The following is a 25,003-nucleotide window of genomic DNA, read 5'->3' as shown; positions in this document are numbered from 1 at the left end:
ATTGCTCAGCTACTGACACTGGATAGAAGGATATTTATTTCCATCTTAAAAATAATAGTAGTTATCACTATTAGGTGCCCACTCCCTCAGAGAGCCGCTGACCTACCTCACAGTGGTAACATTCCACGTGGTAATCCTTGTCCATGGATACAACTCGAATGGTCTCATCAGACCCCTGTAAGCAAAGGAAATTGCAAAGGATTACAGGAGGATCAGACACACACACTCTGTAGATTGCTTCCTGTAACAATGGGAATGTTGAGGGAACACGTTAGGGCTGCCAGCTGGACACCACAAATAAATCCTGCCACCTGCAGTTATTGTTACAGTAAAGCTTCCTCATAGATTGACTGCAGATATGCTCTAAAATAAAGCATCAGAAATGTAAAATCCCATTTAACGGCCACATCTATCTCACATCCATGCAGTAATGATTTGGTAATTTCAATACATCACATTGCTCAACACTTTAAATTGTTTTTTGCCCAAGATTCACCTCCAGGTATTAAAATGAGTTAGTCCAGAGGAGTCACACAGAAGCCATGCCTGAGTGCCACCAGTATTTATGGACATGAAGGAAAGATATCCCAAACATAAAACTAGCAGCAGTATAACCCTGCAGGAGATTAAAAAAAATAGCCTGGCCCAGCAAGAATAGATTTCATTATGGAGCAAAAGAAGAGGGTATGAGCTCAGGCAAAAGGCTGTGCTCTGGAAGAAGCCATCATCTCTCCCCATCTGCAAGGACATTCTTCTTGACACAGGGTCAAGATGCTGAGGCACGATGCTCCCTCCCCTGAGGGAATATGGAATAAAAGGTTCTCACCTCAGAGGGCAGGATGGGAAGTCCACACGCTGCACACTTTGGAGCTAAAACCCTAGAAAAGCAATGAGAAATGGAAGGCAAGTTATAGACAAACATAAAAAGGGAGCCCTGTATATTCTTGGCAGTAAGATGAAAAGCTGCAGCTGTAAATAACTTATCAGCAGGAAAGCTTTGATCATCGATTTGGTTTAGTGTTGATTGCAAGTAATGCTTAGCACACGTCGCTCAGCCAGGCAAAAAGAGACCTTACATTTTATACCTAATGCCAGAAAAAAAGTCCAAAACCCACTGTAAAATTATTTGCTGTTAGCAAGAGATTTGGGGGGGAGGATGAAGAGAAACTGAGCAGGACCATCCCCAGAAAAACACATCAAAAGAAGCAGCAGCCTCGGGCGGGAAACCTCAGAGAAGATACTGTGGGGCTGTATGGTTCCTTAAGGCCTTAGGACACATTGTAACAGGGCAGATAAATAAACAAGTAAAGAAAACTGCAAGGAAATCTGCATCATTTCAGAGCAAGGGTGGCAAGTGGAGGCAACCCTAATCTTGGCACAACACAGAACTGTTCAAGGGGGCTGCCTGAGCAATACTTAATACCTTCCCTGCTCAGAAAGCAGAGCAAGGAGCAAAGCAAGCCAGAACACCACCTAAAATATATACAGCTCTAGTATTGTAGCTAGCAGCTAAGAGAACAGCCATTTCATTTTACTGTCTACATGATAAACCATTTTTAAAGTGGATCTACCATAGAATCACAGAATGGTAGGGTTGGAAGGGACCTTTAGAGATCATCTAGTCCAACTCCCCAGCAGAAGCAGGGTCACCTAGATCAGGTCGCACAGGAACATGTCCAGGCGGGTCTTGAAAAACTCCAAGGAAGGAGCCTCCACAACCCTTCTGGGCAGCCTGTGCCAGGGCTCCCTCACCTCAACAGGGAAAGAGGGTTTTTTTATGTTTAAGTGGAACTTTTTGTGTTCCAGCTTCATCCCATCACCCCTTGTCCTGTTACTAGCTACTACAGAAAAAAGGGATGTCCCAAATGTTAATAAGATCTCCCCTCAATCTCCTCTTCTCCAGACTAAACAGTCCCAGTTCCCACAGCCTTTCCTCATAAGGAAGATGTTCCATTCCCCTGATTATCTTGGTGGCCCAGTGCTGGACTCTCTCCAGCAGTTCCCTGTCCCTCTTGAGCTGAGGAGCCCAGAACTAGACACAGTACTCCAGATGAGGCCTCACCAGGGCAGAGGAGAGAGCGAGAAGATCAGTTGTTTAATTTAGAGCTAGATCAAAGGTTTGCTTTGGAGGCTCAGTGGTGGTTCTTTAAAAATCAAACTTGGCCCTTCAACTACTCAGAACACAACTCACATTCATTTCCACTGGCATTCACAGGCTTACTTTATAGCAAACTAATTTCTTACATCACTGAACACTTCATGAGCACTATTTCTCGTTATCTCTGCTTTGCAGAAGGAGCAGGTGAAGCCCAGGGATTAAATGGCTTCCTCAGAGTTACACAGGAGTCAACAGCAGCACATTGTGAACTTCTAGGGTCTAGACTCTGTCTCTGTTTTGCTAATATAAACTTCTTAACTAGCTGAAAAGCTAAATGAGAGGCTTGTTGAGTGGAGCACCCCTGTTGTGTATTTTATCCTTACTTGTGGTAGTCTCTGACACAGTAGATTTTGTTTTCAGAGTCTACAGTGAACGGCACACCATCCAGACACTCATTGCAGACCACACATCGGAAGCAGCCTGGATGATACGATTTCCCTAGAGCCTGCAGGATCTGCAACACAGCAGGAAAAATGCTTGTGAACAGACAGTAAAGGTGACAACAACTCACAGCTTTACATCAGACAATGCTGCATATTCGTCAGCAGGGCTGTGTCTTTTTCTCAGGCACCTCATCTGAAAGATGAGCTAACGGGGATAGAGAGGGCGACTGGAGTCCATATCTATCACCTGGCTTCAGATACATTAATTGTTAGCAGGGGTAAGAAAACAATTCAGAGCCTCAGTTGAGGTATTTATGATTACAAAGGACAGAAGTGACAGAGAACAGGTAGAGAAGACTCAGCAGGATCACAAGGCAATACATACCAGGCCAACAAAAGGAATATATCCTCCATGAGAGGCCAAAACAAATACTATTGCTACGTTTCCATAATTCCTTATATATCCAAGAGCTTTGTACTTGCCAGCTGGCTTTCTAATTAACACAGACTACGTAAACTGTGTTGAACTCAACAGCTGCAATTTGCCTGCTGGCTTAGGGGCTGCAATGACTACCTGGAACACTGTGCTCCACCAGCAGAGTGAGCAGGCAGAATTCTGAGTATAAAACAGCTTTTCCAACTTTAATGCTTTCCAGTGCAAGCAGAGACAATTAACAATGAGCACTAGTAAATCTTGGAAGGTGTACTGTGAGCTCACCACCCAGAAATGTCTAATTTCTTTGCTTCAGCTGTAGTTTTACACCACCAGCTACATGGTCATGAACTTGTCTCCCTCTGAATCACCCACAAGTGACCGAATGCTGCTCGGTGCTGGTTAAAGGCCAGCTGTGACCCACTCTGTGCATGTCTTGAATGTACCTGTTGTAGGCTAATGAGAACTGCCTGCTTTAGCAGGATGCCCACACATCTGCTAAAGAGTCTTCAGGGACTTGGGCAGATCTGAACCTGTTCCCCAGAGTATCAACACCCACAAAAAATGGGCAACAAGACAGTAGCTTCATCCTGACGGTATGTGGGAAGCCACAGGAAAGAGAGGCTCAGCAGAGCTGCAGTGATGCCCCAGAGTGAGGGAGCTCTGCAGAGATACTGCACCTCTGAGCAGGACCCCGAATATACTTCCCAGGGAGGCGTGAAAGGGGATGAAAGTGCTGAAGGCTCTGTTTTCCAGCATGCACTGAAAACAGGCAAAGTCTCTGCACTGCACACAGCAGGGTGCCAGCTTCCCTGCCTCACAAAAAATCAACAAAGGCTTAGTGGGTCTCCTTTCTGCAACCAATCTCACACTAGGCAGACAACCAGCTGATAACAGACAGTACTGGATATGAAAGTATTTTGCTTTTGATGCATTCTTCTAAAAAGCTGGGGGATTTTTCTTCTCCTCAAGCAATTATCACTTACCATGTCCATTATCAAATGACCACAAATGAAACACCTGTCAGCTGACTGCTGGAAACCAGAATACTGCAAGGACAAAAATAGAATTGGCTTAAAATTTCACGAGGCTAGTTGAGCATAAATAACAGCATATTGTGGGGTGTTATTTGTGTGGCCTTTTTCTGCACTCTTTACACAAGCTAAACTTTCCAGTGCTTTTCTTCTGAGTCCCCAGATATTCTACAAAGACAACAAACTTCCAGCATTCAGGAGTATGAGTTTCTGTAACTTTCAAGTCCTAAACTGAAGTTTAATTAAGTATATATGTAAACACCATAAATGTACATTCAAATAAGGTGTTTCCCAATAAGACTTAACCTGCTTATTTGATCACATGAATGTACAAGCCAGGAACTTACTTGTGTTTATCACATTCTTATCAAAATATCTGTGTACATATATATATATACATATATAGGCTTAGAAAGCCAAGTTCTTCCTTTGGTTACACTGTTATAGGTCTACTGAAGCTTCTCTGAGGTTACTGGTATTGTCCCAGCTCCCTGTTAATATAACAATCACGTCTGTCCCAGAGCAACTTTTTTGCTGCTGTGTCTGAGATACTTATCTAAGGGTAAGCAACTGCCTGTCAATGTCCACAACATGCACAACACACCATCTGTCCAAGGTTTCAGTCCTGTCTGAATGGTGAAAATGCAAACTGGAGAAATGAAATGGTTTAGATGCATTTAACCAGTCTTTCCATTTTCAGCCTGTGTAGAATATACTGATATGAGCAAAGAAGATTAACTCCCTTCTAACAGAAATCACTAGACTTCCCCAGTAAGTAGACAAATATGGCTTTTTTAAGTCTCAAGAAAAGCTTAAGCTGTCAGGACTCAGAGGCAGAAAGGTACACGTCTTTAATCTCCACCAGCCATGGAGAGGACCAAGGGGTTGCTTCATGCTCAGGTACATTCACACAAAATCCATGGAGGGGAATTAAAAGATTAAGATGTCCAAGCAAACCCAGTTCATTGGAAAAGGAAATTCACTCATTCATTCTTCTTTAGCCATTCACCTCACTCCTGCCTCCGTGTCACGGCCACAGAAACACACTTTGAAGGAGTCATGCAAGAGGTTATGGCTTTGACTTGGGGCTCTGACCTGCCAAACCACAGCCTCTCACTTGGCTACTTCCAGCACCACATGTGGGCTGGGACTAGCCCTGGGTAAATGAGGGAGTAGAAGTGCCAGGCAAGATGCTGGGGTACAGCCGTGTGAAACACAGGCAAAAATGATGGGCAGAAAGGCTGTGTATCTGCTGGGGAGGCTGAGATGTGCCAGCACAAGGGTCAGCTGTGTGCTTACCAGGAAATCTTCTTCACAGAACACCTTGCCATTGACAAAATAAAAGGCTTTTCCTCTCAGCTTTCGACCTGAGGAAAAAACACAAAGAGAAAGGTCAGAGAGCAGGGAGAAAATGTGAGCAAAAACTGGCTGCTGAGAAGCAAACAAGAACAAGATCTGAGCACAGGGGTTGCACAGCTGGAGAAAAACAGCCAGCCCCTGCACAGAACTTCCCAAACTCTAGCCTGATCTCCTCTTCCACTGGCAGTCACTGATGAACACCAATCACTGGATCCAGACAACAGACCCACCTCTGGGCAGGAGGAGGGAGCTTTGCAAGCCTGAACCACCTCTTGGCAGATTACAACAGAAAATTACCTGGCAAGAGTGAGAGAGGGTACTCTGACTCACCCTGGAAAACATCCCAGGGGAGGAGCATGAGGAAAGGGCAGGAAGAGAGTGATCCATTGTTCATCAAAATGTCACACCTATGCTGCTCTGCTGGAAGGTGCCTTCAACCAGCACTTGCCAGATAAACCACTGCAATACCCCACTGTCCAGTCTTTCCCCATCAGAGTGCAACACTGCAGTGCTCAACACACTTCCCTGCTCCCTACCAGCACACTCATTACTACAGCTGCCAATGATTGAAACCATTCCAAGAAGGATTTCTTTTTTCAAACCAGAACATCATAACACAGACAAGATGACAAAGGTTTTCCAAGAAAGGACCCTACACGTGGGCAAGGTTTCTATTTCCTGCAGCTCTTGAGTTTGTGCCTCACATTCAAGGTCTGGTTTCAGTTTTATGTAACTATGGCAATACACGCTCACACTGCCACCGCTTCTTCTAAAAGCCCCTGGAGACAAGAGGTTAGGGATTGTTTATAGAAAGCTGCTCCTACCTCTTTGCAGCCTGGTTTCCCTATTCAGCCAGGGGTTTGGAATGCAGCCCAGCACTGGAGCTCTGCTTGTGCTGTTTGGTCAAGGGGTTCTAAGCCCGTGCTGGGAGGCAGTGCCCGAGGCAGGGGGAGCAGCACTGCCCAGGCATAGCCAGAGTAAGACCTGCTTCAAGGCTGGTTTTGAGGGCCTGCCAGGCACCACTGGAAGGAAATTGGAACTGAGACACTGAGGCCCAGGAGCCTCTTGCCTAACCTGCTGCTCATGACAAGTATTGTTAAAATCTGATCATTGTCTGTTGGATGTATAAATGCAGAGGACACGAGAGACAAGTCTAGAGGACACATCTTGGTGCTTTATGGCATACACCTACCTAGCAACTGTCAGCAAATGATCATGCTGGCTGCAAAGCTTTAAGAGAAGGAGGAAGCCAAGTAAAACCACTGAATAAACTCCAATCTTTACTGTCTCGTGCCTGCACCAGAGGGCACCCTCCAGCTGGGAAACAACTCCCGCTGCTCCTCAGGAAATGGAGATGCTCCAGTGAAGCTCTCTTTTCGCCATAGAATTCAGCCACACCAACATTGCACCAGAAGCCTTTAGTGCTCTGCCCAGGTGTCAGTGAGGCAGGGGAAGGATGTGGCAGCATGTTTCTTGAGGAGCAAGCCCCGGTTTGCATGTGCAGCAGCTTCGTGGTTAAGCTGCAGGCGTTGCTCTGCTGTGTGCTGACAGGGCGGCATAGGAACCAGACTCTTGCCACCCTGACGTGCTAATCATCCCCCTGTTCTCCTCTAATCCCCACTGAGGACAACTGTGTTACCCATAGCTCAGAGATGACCCAGGATGCCACTGCATCTTGGCACCAGCACAGACATGAGACAGAACATGGAAGAAAACTCGAGAAGCCCCAAAGCATCTCTCTTTTGATTTCTCTCATCCATCCTGATGCTCTGCTAAGTTTGCTGACACCAAAACAGGACCAGAAGACCAAAATGAAAAGTATCTAACCTTAGGTGTGTTAGCTTTGTGGCTCACAGCCCAGGGAGTGAATTTGTACAGAAACCCCTCCTGTGTGCCTGCCTGTCCATGGGTAAGCCCAGCAAGCCTGCTGGCAGGTGTGCAGTCCCTGTTTCTGACAAAGGGAAGCAGAGGCACAGGGATACCTGGGATCTGCAGCACCCTTGTCAACAGTGGACCTAAGGGAGTTAACAAGCCTAATGCAGCAACAAGTACCTCCAAACACTTCCCACTGATGTAAATACAGCACTGGGATTTGGTGCGCCTAAAGAATGAAAACCAAAAAGACCCCATTTAACTGTGATTTTGAATTATGTGGTAGTGAGGGCTCCAGCTGCAACTGGAGATGCCCAAGTACCGTTCTACCTCTATGCAATATATCTCCTTAAAAACAAGCTGGAAGAGCTGAGGTAAAACATGCACATGGAGCCATGCAATGAGGAGACACTTTTTTGGACAGAGGCCCTGGCCAGTACATGAGCAGCAGCCGTTCCAGCAGGAGGGATGAGGTTTGGATCACTGCCACCACACCATTCTTCCATGGTGACAAAGCAGCATTTACTAGCCACTCTGCAGCCAGTGTATTTTTAACCCCATGACGTTAGCAGGTCAAGATTGATGGCAATAGACCTTCAGAGAAGGTGGCACAGCTGACACACTGTGTCTGGGTGCCTGCTGCAAGCTCACTCAGCAGAGGGATAAACCTATGTACACAGGATTTATAATTTCACTGTTGGTGTCATGTGGGCCCATGAATCATGTAATTGTTGGGTTGGAAAAGACCTTTAAGATCATCAAGTCCAACTACTAACCTGACACTGCCAAGCTCACCACTAACTCATGTCCCTCAGCACCTCATCTACATGTCTTTTAAATGCCTCCAGGGATGGGGACTCCAGCACCCCCCTGGGCAGCCTGGGACAGTTTAACAACCCTCTCAGTGACGAGGTTCTTCCTAATATCCAATCCAAATCTCCTCTGTTGCAACCTGAAGCTGCTTCCTCTTGTCCTATCAACTTGTCACTTGGCAGAAGAGATGGACCCCTACCCATCTACAACATCCTGTCAGGTGGTTGCAGAAGAGATGCTGACACAAAGAGCACTTTGAGGGAAGAAGGGATGATTTAATTACTTTCTTTAGGGAAGAAGTGATAATTTTGACTACTTTAGCCTCTCCCTAAGCCCCTGGCAGAAGTGTAAAAGGGAATTTGCCAAACCCACAAGTAATCAGGCACCCTTGCAGCCATCATAGGATGTTCAACATGTCTCTAAAGTGATACTCCTGAGCATGTGCCTGCAGAAGCTGGCAGAGCTTTTGCCTGAGCATGGAGATGCTGTTGTAATTTCACCGAAAGGAAGGATTGTGAACTTAAATGGCATATAAGGAATCTCATTTTCATCACTGCCTGCTTCAAATATGCATTGCTTAAAATACACATCATGCTGACTACAGAGACAACCTCCTCTGGTAAATCCAGGACCATTCATGTGTAGCTTGCTGCTTTCAGGGTCAATTGCTCTACTACATGTCTTAAGCTGCTGGCTCCTGATCCTACATACTTCACTTTCACTTTACCCTGAATTTAGTTAATCCTTTACACAAAACAAATCCAAACAATTCAAATTCTTCAGCATTTTAACCCTACCATCTTCACTCATTGCAAATTCTTTGCTCCTCTCCCTAATGGCAAGTTCTGAGCCTTGAGCTTTCCTGTACTACTCATCCCTAACACTCCTGTCTAATCTGTTCAGCTGTGGGACCTTCAGGATGACCTCGAGGTCATTTTAGCATCCATTTTGGAATATTTCAAGCTTAGTCACTAGTGTCTTTGTGCTACAATAAACACACTTAGCTTAGCAGCTGATAATAACCATGCCATCAGGCTGCACTCCCAGGATGCTGGTGCTTTTGTCCATCATTCTCTCAAATGACAGCTCTCTTCTTTTGAAGTTCATACAAGGAGGGGTTTACCTGGGACTTGCAACTCCCCAAGGAGGATGCTGGGAGATGTATCATTTTCTTGCTGGGGAGCTAGATGCAACTTTCTCTTTTGAAGTTGATTTTCCATTATTTATTAAAAGGACAACGGAGTGCCAAACCCATGTTCAAAGACAAGAGATTGCTCTCAATCACATAATGGCACAGGGTTATGTCTGCATCCCAGGGCTCTGTGGGGATGCAGGACCAGGACCCTGTATCACCAGGAAGGCAGCGTGGTCTTCACTTATCTAAGCATCCTGGAGCTCCCTGCAGTATCTGCACAGCAGATAGGGGAGAATCACTGCTGACTGGCAACTACTTCTGTGTCCCTTCCACACTGACAGCCCCGGGCCCCTGTCTTTCCAGAAATCAGTCCTTCTTACAGTGCCACAGCTGTAAGACAAGGTTGGACATGTGATTACTGATGGCAGGTTGAATACAAAAGGATTTCAGTTTCCAGAGTCACTGGCTGTAACCCCCTGCCACACCAGTGGGACAGCAGGCTGGGCACACCATGCATGTAGCTGCTAAACATCAAAGCAAGCTCCACCTCAGTCGAGTGGCTCTGGCTCAAGCCGCAGTCCTTCCCCTAGTTTTCATTTCCCCCCACAGAAAGCTGTGAGGAGGTTTGGATTGAAGAACCTACTCTGCTGAGTGCACAGCCTGCAGGCAGTAAAACAGGCACAGCCCAGAGACCTTGGCTTCCCTGTACCATTCAAAAGTCTCTGCAGCCTCCAGTTCTGCTGGACACAAGACACATCGGTCCCTGGCCAGCGCTTGTGTTTTTGGAGCCTTATGAAGATATTTTGCAGAAGCTTTATGGTGTCCTACCACATGCAGCAGAAAAAGTCAAGCATCAGAGAGCTCTGCTTAGTTTTTGCCGTCTCTTGGCCTCTGTTAAAGCTGGATGCAGCAGCAAGACTGACACAGAAGTGGCAATATTTCCTGTCACTTTGACGCCTGCTCATCCTACAAATCAGGTAAACTCAGGCTCAGTCAGGTCAGACTGAAGTGTTGGTGAAACTGTAGGCAGGAGAATAGGATATCTCTTAACAGAAACTGTGCTGGGACACCATAGCTCCATCAGCATCTCAGATCTAAGTGTGTCTCTCAGCCATACCAGCTGTATTGTAGAACTGTAAAAAACGCCCTTGGCTCTTTCACCACACATTTGAGGAAGTAAAAAAAAACAAAGCCAAACAACCTCTGAGAAAAAAGATCTGGTGCCTGGAAGCCAGGAGCGTAATCTGGGACATGTAAGAAAAGATCAGCTGTCTCTAATGGCAAAGCAACCACAGGTGAAGGCAGAAATGGCTCCTCAGGGGCAAACACTGTGAAAGCCCAGCAAGACATACACTGAGCAAACCATTGCAAGAGGAGATTCAAGTGTTCTTCTTTTCAGGGAAAACCCCTAGAAGCTTCAAAATTCAGAGGTATGATAAAGTCACTCTGGGACAAAGAAGCATTATGAACCAGGGAGTCCCTGCCAGTTTTGAACCCAATGCCCAGCTGCTCTCTGCACCACTCCAGGGACAGCTGCCCTGTTCCCCAAAACGCACCAAAACCAGAGTGGCTTCCCACCCTGTCACCCACCAACTGCCATCAAAACGCACAAAGAAGAAGGAAGGAGGGGGAGGCAAGCTCTGTGTCCTCAGTGAATGTAACTCTGAATCAAGACCATATGAGAGCAATTTTTCAATTTCTCTGGGTGTGGATGAGGCCTCAGTGGTTACTCAGAAAATTAGTCATAGGTACCATTAAAACATTATAAGAAACCCTCTAAAATCTTTACAGCACAACTAATCCTATGTCTGTTCTTAACAAAGCCCAGTACTTTAAAGATGACACTATGAACTAAAAAGACCTGAAAGACACAAAATATATTCCATTAAAGCTTTCAACCTTTTTTCTTCACGTTGTCCTAATGATTTCAGACTTTAGCCAACACTAGGACACATGCAATCTACTCAGACCACTTGCATATTGAATAAAGCCCTGAGCTGAACACTGCAGCTTTCCATTCAGGATACCTGGACCGTGCTAAAGCCCCTCCAGCTCAGACTCCAAAGCACTACTATGCTGAGATGTGGCTAGGAGAGGAACAAGTACTGTCATCCTACCACAAAAGCTGCCCTGGTGCTTCTCATCTACAGCAAGCACTTCTGGTGCCAAACAGCAGGGATTTCTCTCCACTGAGCTCTGAGCCTGAAGACAAAAAAGTCACCCAGAACAAAGCAGTAATTTAAACTGAAGTGGAAACACTTCCCTGTTTCCCAAAGTGGAAAGCCAAGCACATCTGAATCTTTTCTGATCCTACTTTTGCTGGAAGAAAAATGTATTGTTGACTACATGGATTTTGGCATGACAATTTTATTAGTGGGATGCTGAGGAAGGATTATTGGCAATACTTCGCACTCTCCATCTGCACATTTCTCACAGGTATCAATGGGTGTAGTGGCTTTATATACAATTACAGGTAGTAAATTCTGCCTCCACTAGAAGAGCTGGCAGTTTCTGCATCTGAAGATAACCATACATGATACATATGCCTCAGGGAAATTCACTTGGCAAGTCTGGCTGTCCTGCTGTTTGGGATCAAGTTGTGCTTGCAGGAAAAGGCGACTTTCTGCTTGTATAGTTACTTAGCAGCGCCAATAAAGGCATGGCCTTGTTGTTCCAAGGGTTACATACCAACACAGGACATGCTTATTCAACATACAAGAGCTGCATTGCTCTAATAGCCATCCATGCTTTATAATCACTGCAGGAAGATGAATTAGGCCAAGCAGAGGGCTATGCTTGCAGGGAATACTATGTCAATAGCTTATCTGCCTCCTTTAATAAATGACCCTTGATACCTCAAAATACAATTGCATTGTGAAATATTAAGTGAAATGTGTATATATATATATATATATGTGTGTGTGTGTATATATATGTATATGTGTGTGTGTGTGTGTGTATATATATATATATATATATATGTATGTATGTATGTATGTATTACCCAGAGGGTGGTGAGAGCCAGCTCATGTGGTATCAAACTCTGCCACTGGAAAAGCAGCCTGTTACCTTTACACAGATATCAACATTAATCTGAGCTTACAGGAAAAAAAAAGAAGAAAGAAAAAGAAAGTAATGCAGTAATGTTGGCATGCCAAAGGTCAAATTCTGTAACATGGCAAACATGCAAGGTTTCCACCTCTTTGCAGTGAGAGGCCAAAATCTGGTCCTGGTTTTGGCTTTTCTGCTGTAGTTTCGACATCAAACCCTCCTTCCAACCACCTTGCAATCGATTCTTTCTTTCTGACTTCCTTCCTCGCCTACTGATTTCCTTCACAGTCATCTCTGACGCTTCCATTGCACTTTTTTAGCTCTCAGATTTCCTCTGAGGGCCAAATGGCTCAAGTGTAAGACCTTTCTGCTTTAACTTATGTTGCTAGCAGAGCTGAAAAGGTCTGTTTTCCAGGCAACCTGTGGCAGTCAGATAGATATAAGCCTGGTCGAATCCTAGTGAGCACACTAAAACACCACAGTGGGTTAGAGTGATACTGTCTAGTTCAATCTATACCACTTATAAGGTCTCCTTATTACCTAAACAATAAGTATTCCAACACCTTTTGTGGTTTGAAGGAGGTATTAACTAGTGACTTAAATAGTTAATGTGTAATAAACCATTTGATAACTACAACTGTTTGTCCACAAACTGAAATGAAAACCCCAAGGCGGAAACAGACACCTTGAGCTTGCAGGAAATAGCTGTATGAGTTGAGGACTATTTTTTTTTAACCTACTTTCATGGCCCTCCTGTAAAGCAAATATAATTTATTACTAATCCTGCAGAAAGAGACCAAAGTGGTTTTTTTTCTCCTCTCTCCCTCTGCAAAAAAAAAAGCTGCCTTGTTTGTGTCTCTGCCCTGTAACAAACAAGAAGATAAATGAGACCTTTATGCCAAAGTAATCATTCTAAATCTGTTGGTTTGACCTCTAAGCCAAATTTTCTGCATTACATGCCAGCGGCTCAGATAAAACAGAACATTATTTCTTTTCCCTGACAACTGAACCCTGTAACATATGCGTAGCTCTGCTCAACAGAATCGCTCTATCATTTATCTCTCAATATATGTCTATCAGGAAACAGAGGGTGTAGGAAATTTGGCACTATGAGGTATCATCCCCCCCCCACCTCTGCTCCCCTTCCTTAGACCCACTCAGTTTTCTGTGTCTGGGAAACTGATGCATGCTTGGGACACAAAGCCAACTATGAGCAAAATTAGAAATCCTCACTAAACTGAAAACAGCAGGACAGCAGATATAAATATCAGGAGGACACTATGCTTTACCTTAATAGGTAATTGTGTATATTTTATTTATTGGAGTGGAGTTATTCGGTGTTCCACCAGAGCAAAAAAAATTTAGGGTCGAAATCTTGAGCAACCTTGACTTCACAAAGACAAGTTTGTACTGGATGGTGTCCAAGATGAACTCCACTTGACCTTAAAAGCACTACTTAGGTTTCAGCTGAAAACCAGAGTTTCCACACAGGCTGCTCAAGATGTGCTTTGCAGTCAGGCAGACAAGACCATCCGGACAAATATTTATTTTGCTGGTGGATAAAACAGCCTCATCATATTCACTGCAGTGACTTAGATAACAGAAAGCCTGCAGAGAGGCACGTGCTCTCTCTGGGCAAACGACAGCCTCGTGTGGCCTTCATCCCCACAGCAGCTGATGTGTGGGGGGACTGGGGAATGACCTCAGTCTGTGAAAGGGGGGATTCCCCTCTGGTACATTTGCTTCTGCAGGACAGCATGTATCACCTCAGGCATCAGTTAAGCAGCTGCAAGACAAAGGAGCCTGATGAATCAGGAAGTCAGCCCAGCTATGCCTTTACGAGCACAAGCACCAGGCCCACGAAGGCCCCGCACACCGCGGAGCCAGCGGCGGAAATCACACTCTGTGTGGGTTTCTGCTCAGCTCTGCCACTTGCAGAGGTTCCTGCACGCCAGGGAAACACCACGACTGTGAGGGCCTTCCTCCTTTGTGCGCTGGGAATCCCACACCATCGCACTCCCTCCTCTCCATCGGGCCACTCACCGTTGAGACCAGCTTCCATCTTTGCACAGCCGCTGCCCCAACAGGAAGGGCTTCAGCTTTGACTTACTGTCCTTCATGAAACAAGCCAAATTAGGCTCTTGCTTCTGCTCCCGTGGCTTGCATTCCCCTTTTCTATCTCGTATGGAAATATGCTATTTTCTGTTCAGAGATTACTACTATTGCTTCCCACATATCTTTTTCTTTTCCCTTATAATTTTCACTAGCCTTTTTTCTATACCTAACATTTGAAACTCTTTTCCCCAGCACATCTCCTCAGTATACTGCTTAGTTACCTTAGGTAATGGAGAAAAAGGGCTTCATTTTGCTAAGCCTAGCTTCTCTGCACCTTCCCAAGTCTCCCCTGACACCCACATCTTTTTGTCTCGCAGTGGAAACCTTTGGAAAGGATTGCCTTTTAGAATAAGCATCAAATAGCTGTTCTTTCAGCCCTTACCAATCCACCTCACTAGAAATGGGATTAAGCTATTTTTTAACCAATTCTGGAAATTTCAGATAGCTCAAACCTGCTGCTGGATTATTTTTAACAGGAGCTTTGTGTACAAAGGCAGTTTGGAGGCCACCCGCCTATGGAGGGGGCAAGAGGTCCCTGAAGCAAAGCCCTGGCTGCAGCCAGGAATCTTCCCTATGGGAGAAGATTTTCAAGCAATTTATATGAGAGAATAAGGACAAAAGAGTGAGCTGCTGACTCCTCAGCCTTTAGGAGACTGCCATTATGTGCAAACACCACTTTTTCTTTGCAGTTTTCCTGCCTCTGGTCAGATGACTGTGAAGTGCTCTACTGAAAACATAGGTGAGGCAAGGCAGCTGGTGTTGGATAGCAGGGAAATGAGCAGAGTTCAAGGTCCTGCTATTATTAAAAGCATACACATCTTTCTATATTTATTCCCACTTTACAGCTCCAAATAAAACACATGCAATCCTGATGAGTTTACAACTCTAAATACAACACAGGAGAAAAACCCAAGGACTCATCTGGGAAAACCAAAACTCATATATACAAAAGCACCAGAAGGATGATTATTTTTTACTGCCACCACATACACAGCTACATTTCTAAAAATATGCTTATAGCCTTAAAGTTAAACATAACAAACTAGAAAAACCACAGTCTTACAAACACAGGCACGATTTAAAACCAAGCGGCCTGTTCCTCACCCCAGCTCCATCACAGACCTCAAAAAGCTGCTTAGGAGGATCCCAGTGCAGCATGCTGTACACTCCAGTGAGCTTCAGATGTGGGTCTGAAGTGGCACAGAGCTCAGTGGGGCCAGCTGAACTATTTACTCTGCTTCATGAGCAGATTTCACCTGGCTCATCATCACTGCTTCCAGCCTGATACCTCAGGCACAATAACCAGCTCCCTCTCTGCCATACTCAGACAGCAAGCTACCAGAGACATGCCCCTCGTCTCATGGCATGGCTCCACTTCCCTGGAGAAAGAGCAAGTAAGATGTGTAACCTGGGTCATTCTCACTTAGACCAGAGGTCCCTCAGAAGGGCAGAATGATTTGAATGAGTAAGAGTAATGCATGCAGTGCAAACACCGTCACCAGATGAACCGCTCAGCAGCTCCATCTGCAAAGGTGTGTCTGTCACCAAGAGCCCGCTGCTGGTGTCACACACTGCTTGTGCCCTCAGCACCGTGCTGACCAGGGGGCTCTCCCTGGGGCCCACACACTGAAAGGACAGAATGGCTGCAGAGTCTGATGTGACAGATAAAAAACACCTCGACATGCTAGCTAAGGCACATTCACTGCCACTTTGCAAAAATACTCTGCTGAGTAAGAAAATGTAACTGAGAGGCAGGGGAATGAAAACAACTGTCACCCATACCAGAAGGCAGTCTACATACCTTAGACTCATTGAATCATAAAACTGTTTAGTTGGAAAAGATCTGTAAGATCATGGAGTCCAACCACTAACCTGATTGTACCAAGCTCACCACTATACCGTGTCCCTCAGCACCTCAGCTCCACAGCTTTGCAATAGCTCCAGGGATGGGGACTCCACCACCTCCCTGGGCAGCCTGGGACAGGGGCTGACAACCCCCTCAGTGAAAAAGTTCTTCCTAATCTCCAGTCTAAACTCCTCCGGTGCAACTTGAGGCCTCTTGTCCTATCACTTGTTGCTTGGGAGAAGAGATCATCTCCCACTTCACTACAGCCTCCTTTTGGGCAGCTGTAGAGAGTTATCTCCCCTCAGCCTCCTCTTGTCCAGACTGAACACCCCCAGTTCTCCCAGCCACTCTTCATCAGACTTGTTCTCCAGATCCTTCCAAGCTTTGTTGCCCATCTCTGGACATGCTCCAGGACCTTGGTGTCTCTCTTGTAGTGAGGGACACAGAACTGAACACAGTATTTGAGGTACAGCCTCACCAGTGCCAAGTACAGCAGCATAATCACTTCCTTGGTCCTGCAGGCCACACTGTTCCTGATACAAGCCAGGATGCCATTTGCCTTCTTGACCACCTGGGCACACTGCTGGCTCATGTTCAGCTGCTGCAAACCAACACCTCCCAGGTCCTTTTCTGCCAGGCAGTTCTCCAGACACTCTGCCCCAAGCCTGTAGCATTTCCTGGGGTTGTTGTGGCCCAAGTACAGGGACCTTGCAAGAATCCATTAAAAAACAAACAGCAACCACCACCACCACCATGACATAGAGCTGTGGCAGACTCTAGCTGGCAGATAATTCAGTGAACACCTCCTTTTTTTGCCCCTTTACACCAGAAAAATGCTATAGCCCAAGAGTTTGCCACCCCAGGGCCCTGCACTGGTGGCATGAGCAGCAGGCCAGGGAAGGGTACTCACTGCAGGCTCCACAGGTGAAGCAGCCGTCATGGTAGAGGTTGCCCATGGCCTGGCAAGCCTGGTTTGCTCCGTACACCCCCTTGCTGCACTTCACACAGGTGCCTGGAAGAGAGAGGAGACGAGAGGTCAGAAGCAGGACCAGAAGGTGGGGAGGCTGGGGTCACTGTCTGGGTGATCACATCTGCAACTCACCAGCTTAGAACCATTCAAGCCACAAGATGTAGGTAACAATGGCATCACTCACCCTGAGAGAGGCTGTTAACAGTGGTCACAAAAGTCATCGAACCTCCAAGGTGAAAGCCGTTTGCAAAAAAGTAAACTGCACAAGAACAGCCCTGTCTGGCTACAGCAACATCTCCTTCCTTCTCCCATCCTTCCCCAAAACCTTCATATATAATTAAAACCACTTAAGGACCCTCCCAAAAGCCTGGGAGGTCTTATGTGGTGCTCAAGGCTGTCCACAGACCTATCGTTTCTGCCACTTACTACATCAAATAAGCTTGTTGGTTGGTTGCAACCTTCACTGTTCAGGTGAGGGAGCACTGGAAGGGGCTGCCAGATGGTCTGTGGAGTCTCCTTCTCTGGAGATATTCCAAACCCACCTGGACGAGTTCCTGTGTGACCTACTCTAGGTGGTCCTGCTCTGGCAGGGGGGTTGCACTGGATGATCTTTTGAACTCCATTCCAGCCCTTAAGATTCTGTGATTCTGTAAGGGAAATACACCTCTTCCCCTAGCCCCTTTAAATCTTCATCCATTTCAGACCCCTGTTGTGTTTGCTGAAGGTCCTAAGGATTTCCCACCAAACCAGAGCTGGACTACCTGACACCTACCTCTCCACCCTCTGTCAGTCACATCTGAACAGAAACCCAACACAGCCACTACCTATAGACCACGTAGCCTGCCCACGTGTTCCTCTTGCAGGACAAGGCAAGAAAGAAGTCAGTTTTTAAGGCAAGGATATCTGCTGGTATCAGCAAGCAAGGGGCCCGACTCCCATGGGGCCTGTGGGGCAAAGGAGAGCAAGAGGAAGAATACAACCTTTGGCTATAAGCTGTCCCAAGTGCAATTCCAACCTGCCTCACATCTATGGGCTTTCTTGCCACCTAAAGACAAGGGTCAGCTCTGGAGCTCCAGAGGAAGGAGAAGAGGACCATGCTCAGATGTTCAGCTCAGTCTCTTGCCAGCAAAACCAAACACATTTCCACTAGCACTCACCCTGGCGCTGGGCAGAGTGTAGGGTGAGGGTTTCCACCTCATGAGAAGAAAGCCTCTGGGACCCTTGAGGCACAGACCCACCTGATCTGGGCTGGGAGTGACAGCAACGGGGCAGATATGAGGGATGATGAGAGGGACCACAGGGAGAAGACTTCAGCACTGCAAGTTCACAAAAGGTGTTGTGTGTTCACGTAGAGCCTCTCAAATCTCACCATGTTTCCATGTAAAACTATTTTGGTGACAGAGTAAGAAGTGACAACTAAGTTTCATGCCCTTGACAGCATCTGCTAGCAGGACCTGCTCTCTCCATTTCACAGTGAGAAACCCAGCAAAGCCACCCAAAACTGCTATTAGTGGCTGGGCAGAGAAAGTATTTGTCCAAGGAAAATGAGACATCAAGTCAGTTTGCTTACTTCAGGCAATACCCTATGATTGCAACAGAAAGGTTTTAAAGCTGCATCACTCTTAATCTGTGTTTAAGCAAATAAACAGGGATCTACCCAAAACAGGCAGTGTGAAGGACAAACAGAAGACATTCTTCTGTCTTTGGTCCTCAACAACCCTATGGATGTGACTTTGCCTCCAGGTCTCTCCTTCCACCCATTCACCCCTGCTCTTAAACTCCCTGGGGCAGGGACTCTTGGTCACTTCTCATTCCTACTGGCCCTAAAAGAAAGACAGCATTATTTTGCTGGAGGTCCTTAGTCATACTATGGTTAACAAAACTTCACTTTTTATCCCATTTTCTCAGGGCGCTGCAAGCTCCAGAGTAATTGGAAAGGTCTGGAGAGAGTTAGGAAGAAAACCCAGCAGTGCTTACGACAGCGCTGAAAAGTAACTCCCAGCTCCGGCAGCACCACGCTGGCACTCCCAAGGGTGCTTAACAATTTCCTCTCGCAGCTGATAGCTGCAGCCATCAGTTCTCAGACTACAGGGATAAAAAAGCTCAGAGGCCCTTTGCAGTAGCACACACAGGGTTGCTGAAAAGCAGATACTTCACTTTCCCAGAGCAGACCTGGCTCTCTGGGCTGCAGCTGCCTGCGTGCATTCAATCAGCACGCTGAAAGCTGTCCCCTAAGCCTCGCTGCACTCAGAGCCAGAGCCCAAACTGACACAAACCTGGAGAGAACGCTGCACAGAATAATTAGTTACGCTGCTTTGTCCAAATCTGACCTGAACTGAAATGCTAGCTTGGCTGCAGGCCCACCCCAGCACACAGGCTGGCACCAAGTCAGCAAAACTTGCTGGTCCTTCCCGAACCAAGCAGATTTATCTCATTTATTGAAAGAAACGTTTTAAGAAAGCAGAAGATAAATCATGCAGGCATTACAAAAAACTCAAAATACCCTGAAAAAATAAAACAAGGCAAAGATAAGAAAATGTGGCTTTTCAAAGGGATATGTTCTCTCAGGAATGCACACGTGCAGCAGCAGCCTCAGATGCTGTGCCATCCTGACACCAGAGCTAAAGGCTACCTCACAAAACCCCCTCCCACCACAGCAATGCCAAGCAGAGAGTTTTGTGGGCAGAAAACCTGTCCATCTGGCTGCTGGAAACCTTCTTTGCACAACATTCACCAGGATTGTCACAGAACTAATGTGCTGCGTTTTCCCTCTCCGTGCCAACGCGTGGCTGCTCCAGAAAATATCACCGGCGTGCTCCTTTCTAGAAAGCAGCTGGGTGACACCGAGTATGGACAAGCAGCCAAAAGAAGCAGGAGGCAGAAAGCACAGCAGCTGAATGCAACACATGGTAAAGATGCTGTCAGGCATTGAAAGCCACTATAAAATACCCTAACACAAATCCCATGGAGGGCAGAAACTGCCTCTGCTGTCTCCTGTCTATCCCGTTTAAGGCTCAGAGCATTGGCACTGCCTCTGTGGTTTCCTTCAAAACCCACCTGGACAAGTTCTTGTGTGACCTACTCTAGCTGGTCCTGCTCTGGCAGGGGAGTTGGACTGGATGATCTTTCGAGGTCCTTTCCAACCCTTAAGATTCTGTGACAGATGATGGTCTGTCACAGGCTCTCCCATCCATACTCAAACCTTCCTCCATCTCCCACCCTTTGACTGCCCCCACCACCCTTCCTACTTGCTTTCAGTACATGTTCCATTTCATCCTCTGTTTAACCTTTCTATCCTCTTCTTCAAACATTTAGGCCCCTAAAACATGGAAAATAAAGTCACAGAATGAAAGGGCTTTAAAAATATATTGACAACATTGTCTGTAAAAACTGTAATGTGCTAAATTCCCCAACTGTGTAATAACCAGCCCTGCTATAAATATTTATAGATGTCCTGTGGCAAGGCTGACAATTGAAAAATGGCATTATGGCAAATCTCTAGATAGTTTATGGTTTTCCTTGTATCTGCTAATGGCTTGAAAGCCATTTCCAACTCAGTAGCAATTATTCTAGAAATAAGCTTTTGCTTCTTCCAAATATAATATTTTGGAAGTATTTCCAGCAACATCCTTGAGCTTTCATCTCTGACTCTCGGCACACCTGGCCTTAAGAACAAAAAAGGTGATTTCTATGGACTATCATTTCAGATGGAAAAGACATTTAAGACCATTGAGTCCAGCCCCTCACCTCATCCTGCCAAGCCCAGCACTAACCCATGTCCCTCAGCACCTCAGCTCCATGGCTTTGCAACAACTCCAGGGATGGGGTCTCCACCACCTCCCTGGGCAGCCTGGAACTGGGGCTGACAATCCTCTCAGGCAAAAAGTTCTTCCTGATCTCCAATCTAAACTTGAGTCCAGTTCTTTTGCCTTAGGCTATGCAAGAAAAAAAGCAATGCCTGTTGCTGGCGGTGGCCAGTTGCTCAGCTCATGTGTGGCAGCACGTGTCTGAAGCCAGCCTGATGGAAGAAAGCTCAGCACAAGCCACATCCAACCTCATCCCACCACAGAAGGGGCCCTGTGCCCTGCTCCACGCCAGCTCAGCTGACGGTTGCTTCCCCAAACAGCGCTGAGCGTGCTTTCTGCTAGCCAGGGCGGGGAGCTGATATGTCAGCAGCAGCAGTCCTGCCCCACGTGCCACTGACACTGGTCAGCAGCGCCGGTTGGCTCACGCTCCAGCACACTGGCAGAATGGCAGCCGCATTGGGAAAGGGAAAGGGGTAAAACTTGCTGATTTCGGCTCAATTTCTGCCGGCAGAGCAGCCAGGCCCCGGCCAACAAAGAAATCTCTGTTCCCTTTTGCATCATGCGGCAAGCAACCACCCGCGCTGCAGCTGAGAGCCTGAACAAAGGGAGCTTTGGGGCAGAGCTGGGACCCAAAACATGCCCCGTAGGCCACTTCCCAGCACCCATCATACTCCTGCTCAGCACTGCAAGCCAGAAGGAGAAGGCAGCCCCTGGGAACAGCCTTGCTTCACAACAGCAGACAGGTCACAGAATGGTAGGGGACCTTTAGAGATCATCCAGTCCAATCCCTCTGCAGAGGCAGGGTCACCTAGATCAGGTTGCATAGAAACGTGTCGAGGTGGGTATTCAAGACCTCCAAGGAAGGAGCCTCCACAACCCCTCTGGGCAGCCTGTGCCAGGGCTCCCTCACCTGAGCAGTGAAATATTTTTTCTTATGTTTAAATGGAACTTTTTGTCAAGGGTTGTCAAAAGTGAACTCAGTGCTCAGCCTGAAATGTCAGTCCCACCCTCAAAGTTCAACAAGTGCACTTCTCTTTGCCACTGGACTGAAAGCCTTTAGAGACATTTTTTCCTCCAAGTGATGCTATTTCACACTCACCTGAAGGAGTTCAGTTATTTACTACATCCCACTCACAGAATCACAGAATCTCAAGGGCTGGAAGGGACCTCGAAAGCTCATCCAGTGCAACCCCCCTGCCAGAGCAGGACCACCTAGAGCAGGTCACACAGGAACTCGTCCAGGTGTATTTGAAATGTCCCCAGAGCAGGAGACTCCACAACCCATCTGGGCAGTCCCTTCCAGTGCTCCCTCACCTCAACAGTGAAGAAACTCTTCCTTGTGTTTCTTTTCCAGCTTGTCCCCGTTGCCCCTTGTCCTATCATTCGCCATCACTGAGAGAGCCTAGCTCCATCCTCCTCACACCTGCCCTTTATGTATTTGTAACATTCATAGGATCCCTCACTAAAATCTCAATGTAAACTGTGCTGAACAGCAGCATTTTCTGGGGCTGGGTGCTATGATTTATTTCCACATACCAGACAACATCTAACTACGAACCCACAACACGGTGGTGGGTTTTCCCAGCAGTATCCTTCTCCTTTTCAGCAGCATCCCCCTCCTCAGCAGCATCCAGGATACCAAGCTTTCCTATGCATGCCCCTGGTTGGGTCTGCTAAGACCATGGCTTAATTTTGGAGGGCCAAATGTGACTGTGTGCTGCTTTCCTTGCTGTGTCAATCCAGTCCCAGATAAGAGCAATGCAGTATCCTGCAGTAGCAAGATGATTCTGGTGGTGTGGGCCTGTGCACGTGACTAATCCAGAAACAGCACCCAGGAGAGTACATCAGTCCTACCCCTTCCACAAGGCACATTTCCACAAGCAGCTTGGCTTTTCCCCACCACACACAACAGGTTTTTGCCCTCTCCTTATAGCAGGTTTTACTTCAGAACTCTTCCAGCACCTCTTCGACCTCTTCACCTTAACCAAGTCATTTCTACATCAAACTCTAAATCAGGCACACTGTGTGCCTTGCCATGCACTTAGCCACTACCGTGCAATCACTCTTGTGAGCACAAGAGTCTCTAGGAGAGTCTTACAGCTCTCTAGGAGAGTTGATTTCAAGAAGGTTTGAAGGCCCACGTGAGATGGAGTGCCTGGAAAACCTGGCAACTCGGTCCTGTTCACCACTGCGTGACTGGGTTGTCACTCAAGGCTGTAACAAGTACTCCCTGAACCATAGAGGTGGTAAATGCAGTTTTGCTGTACTATCTTTGCATGCCACCTTCTTGACCTCGAACTTTGTTGTAGACACAGAATTGCCATCAAACTTACGTCAGTGACACTTTAAGTACCCTACAGCAATGTCAGAAACTATGTTAACTTCAGTGCCACGTGAAGGAGGCTCCTTATTCATTTCAGCCCCCACTCCCACAGAATCCTGGCTGAAAGACCTATTGCTCCTCTGCCTCTTTCCTTTTTCTTTCCTTTTGGGAGAGTTCCCTTTGGCTTGCAAACCCAGCTGAGCACCCCAGAGGAAGGGAGGAGAAGCTGCATGCTGCTGTAATCTTGAAGAGCAATATCCCACGCAAATACTCATTTGCTTGGTTCCTTGCAGTGAGATAAGCTTTGCAATCCACACACACCCACAAGCCCACATGCCGTGATCCTTCCAGCTTGCCTTGTTCCATGAGGATCTCCCTTGCCTTGCCTACACCTCCTCTCCACTATGGGCATGCATCTCCTTCCAGCCACAGTGTTCCCCCAGGAGCAGGCAGCAAGGGATGCTTCTGTTTATTCCCAGTAGAAACAGCGCTGTTATCACCTACATGCAAAACAAATTCCAAAGAACTCTAGTTTTAACCACAAATTCTCCCCCTTGGCACCCCTGATATTACCCTTGTTGCCACTAAAGCATCCTGGCACACTATCATCATCAGAGTTTGGTAAGGTCATGTACAGCCTTAAACCAACTGTGGCTTTGGCAGTGCTAAAACACTAACTTCACTATGCACAAGACTCTGAAAAAGCACTGCTGGCCCTCGAGCTGATCACATCCATTCAAAGGTTCTAGGGCTCCAGGTCTCCACAGGGTTCAGTACCTGGGCTCCAGCGCTGCCTCTGCCAAGGGGAAAAGAAACCTGGAGACTTTGCTGTAAGATCTTCTCTGCCTGACTGCTGGAAATCATCCTGGTATTTCACCACAAAACAAGATGCCTGAGGCCCTCCTAAAACACCTGCAGCTTATCAGCTCCATTCTAAATAATATGGAAGGCAGAACTCAACATCTAACAGATATTTATAACAAGAAAACCATTCATTGAAAACTGTTTTTAAACAAAAGCTCTTGGTAAGGGTGCAGATAGCCTTCCTCAGAGAGATTTCCATCTAGCTATATGAAATAAGCACTGGTAAAAACATCATGTTTCACCTCTAAAAGCACCCACCCGTGCCTGCGGACCTAGGAACGGCATGGTACCACAGGCTCTGCCAAAACAAAACCTCTCTGCAGACCCTGCCAGGACTTTTCCCTACCAAGTCACTTCCAGGCAGCGCAGGCAGATGCTCAGTTTAGTTGTCCACTTGCCCAGCTCTCAACTAAAAACTCATCTTGCACCAGTCCTCAGGATGGTGCCACCTCACCAAACCCAAAACATGTGCATTGCACTGGGTGCTGCTAGAGGAAGAGTTACAACTCCCTCATTCATGATTTAACTCATCTTCCCGTTTGCCAAGTGGGAATGAAGGCTGGTGCATCCAAAGGAACACCACAGAAAAATCAGTGGGATTCAGGCACCTCACTTCTGGATGTTCCCTGGAAACAGTACACCAAAAACCTGAATGCAACCTAAGTTGGCTTCCAGGGACACTGGTCTGTGCTGTAAGGGAGTTAGTATCTCTCTCCCAGGGAGCAATTTCAGGATTGCCTTCCCTGAGCTTAAGACCTGGACGGTACCTGAGACTCTCTACATCCTCCTCAACAGCCCACATAAATCAAGTCAGCGCTTCTCCTGGAGGACCCAAATTCCT

General features: G+C 46.7%; 1 protein-coding gene across 1 annotated transcript in view; it reads right to left on the bottom strand.

Moving 5' to 3' along the window:
- LIMD1 (LIM domain containing 1) overlaps window positions 1-25,003 on the bottom strand; it is a 35,659-nt gene that overhangs the window by 6,583 nt on the left and 4,073 nt on the right. Inside the window, exons 2-7 of the mRNA XM_061996712.1 lie at window positions 17,110-17,211; window positions 5,308-5,375; window positions 3,961-4,023; window positions 2,482-2,612; window positions 827-878; window positions 107-175 (exon numbers count right to left, since the gene is read on the bottom strand). Of these exons, the coding sequence (XP_061852696.1) occupies window positions 107-175; window positions 827-878; window positions 2,482-2,612; window positions 3,961-4,023; window positions 5,308-5,375; window positions 17,110-17,211 (485 nt within the window). The remainder of the gene's footprint in view (window positions 1-106; window positions 176-826; window positions 879-2,481; window positions 2,613-3,960; window positions 4,024-5,307; window positions 5,376-17,109; window positions 17,212-25,003) is intronic.

The sequence above is a fragment of the Colius striatus genome, chromosome 5 (genome assembly GCF_028858725.1).
Source record: "Colius striatus isolate bColStr4 chromosome 5, bColStr4.1.hap1, whole genome shotgun sequence".
NCBI lineage: Eukaryota > Metazoa > Chordata > Aves > Coliiformes > Coliidae > Colius > Colius striatus.
This window is presented reverse-complemented; position numbering and strand designations above follow the sequence as displayed.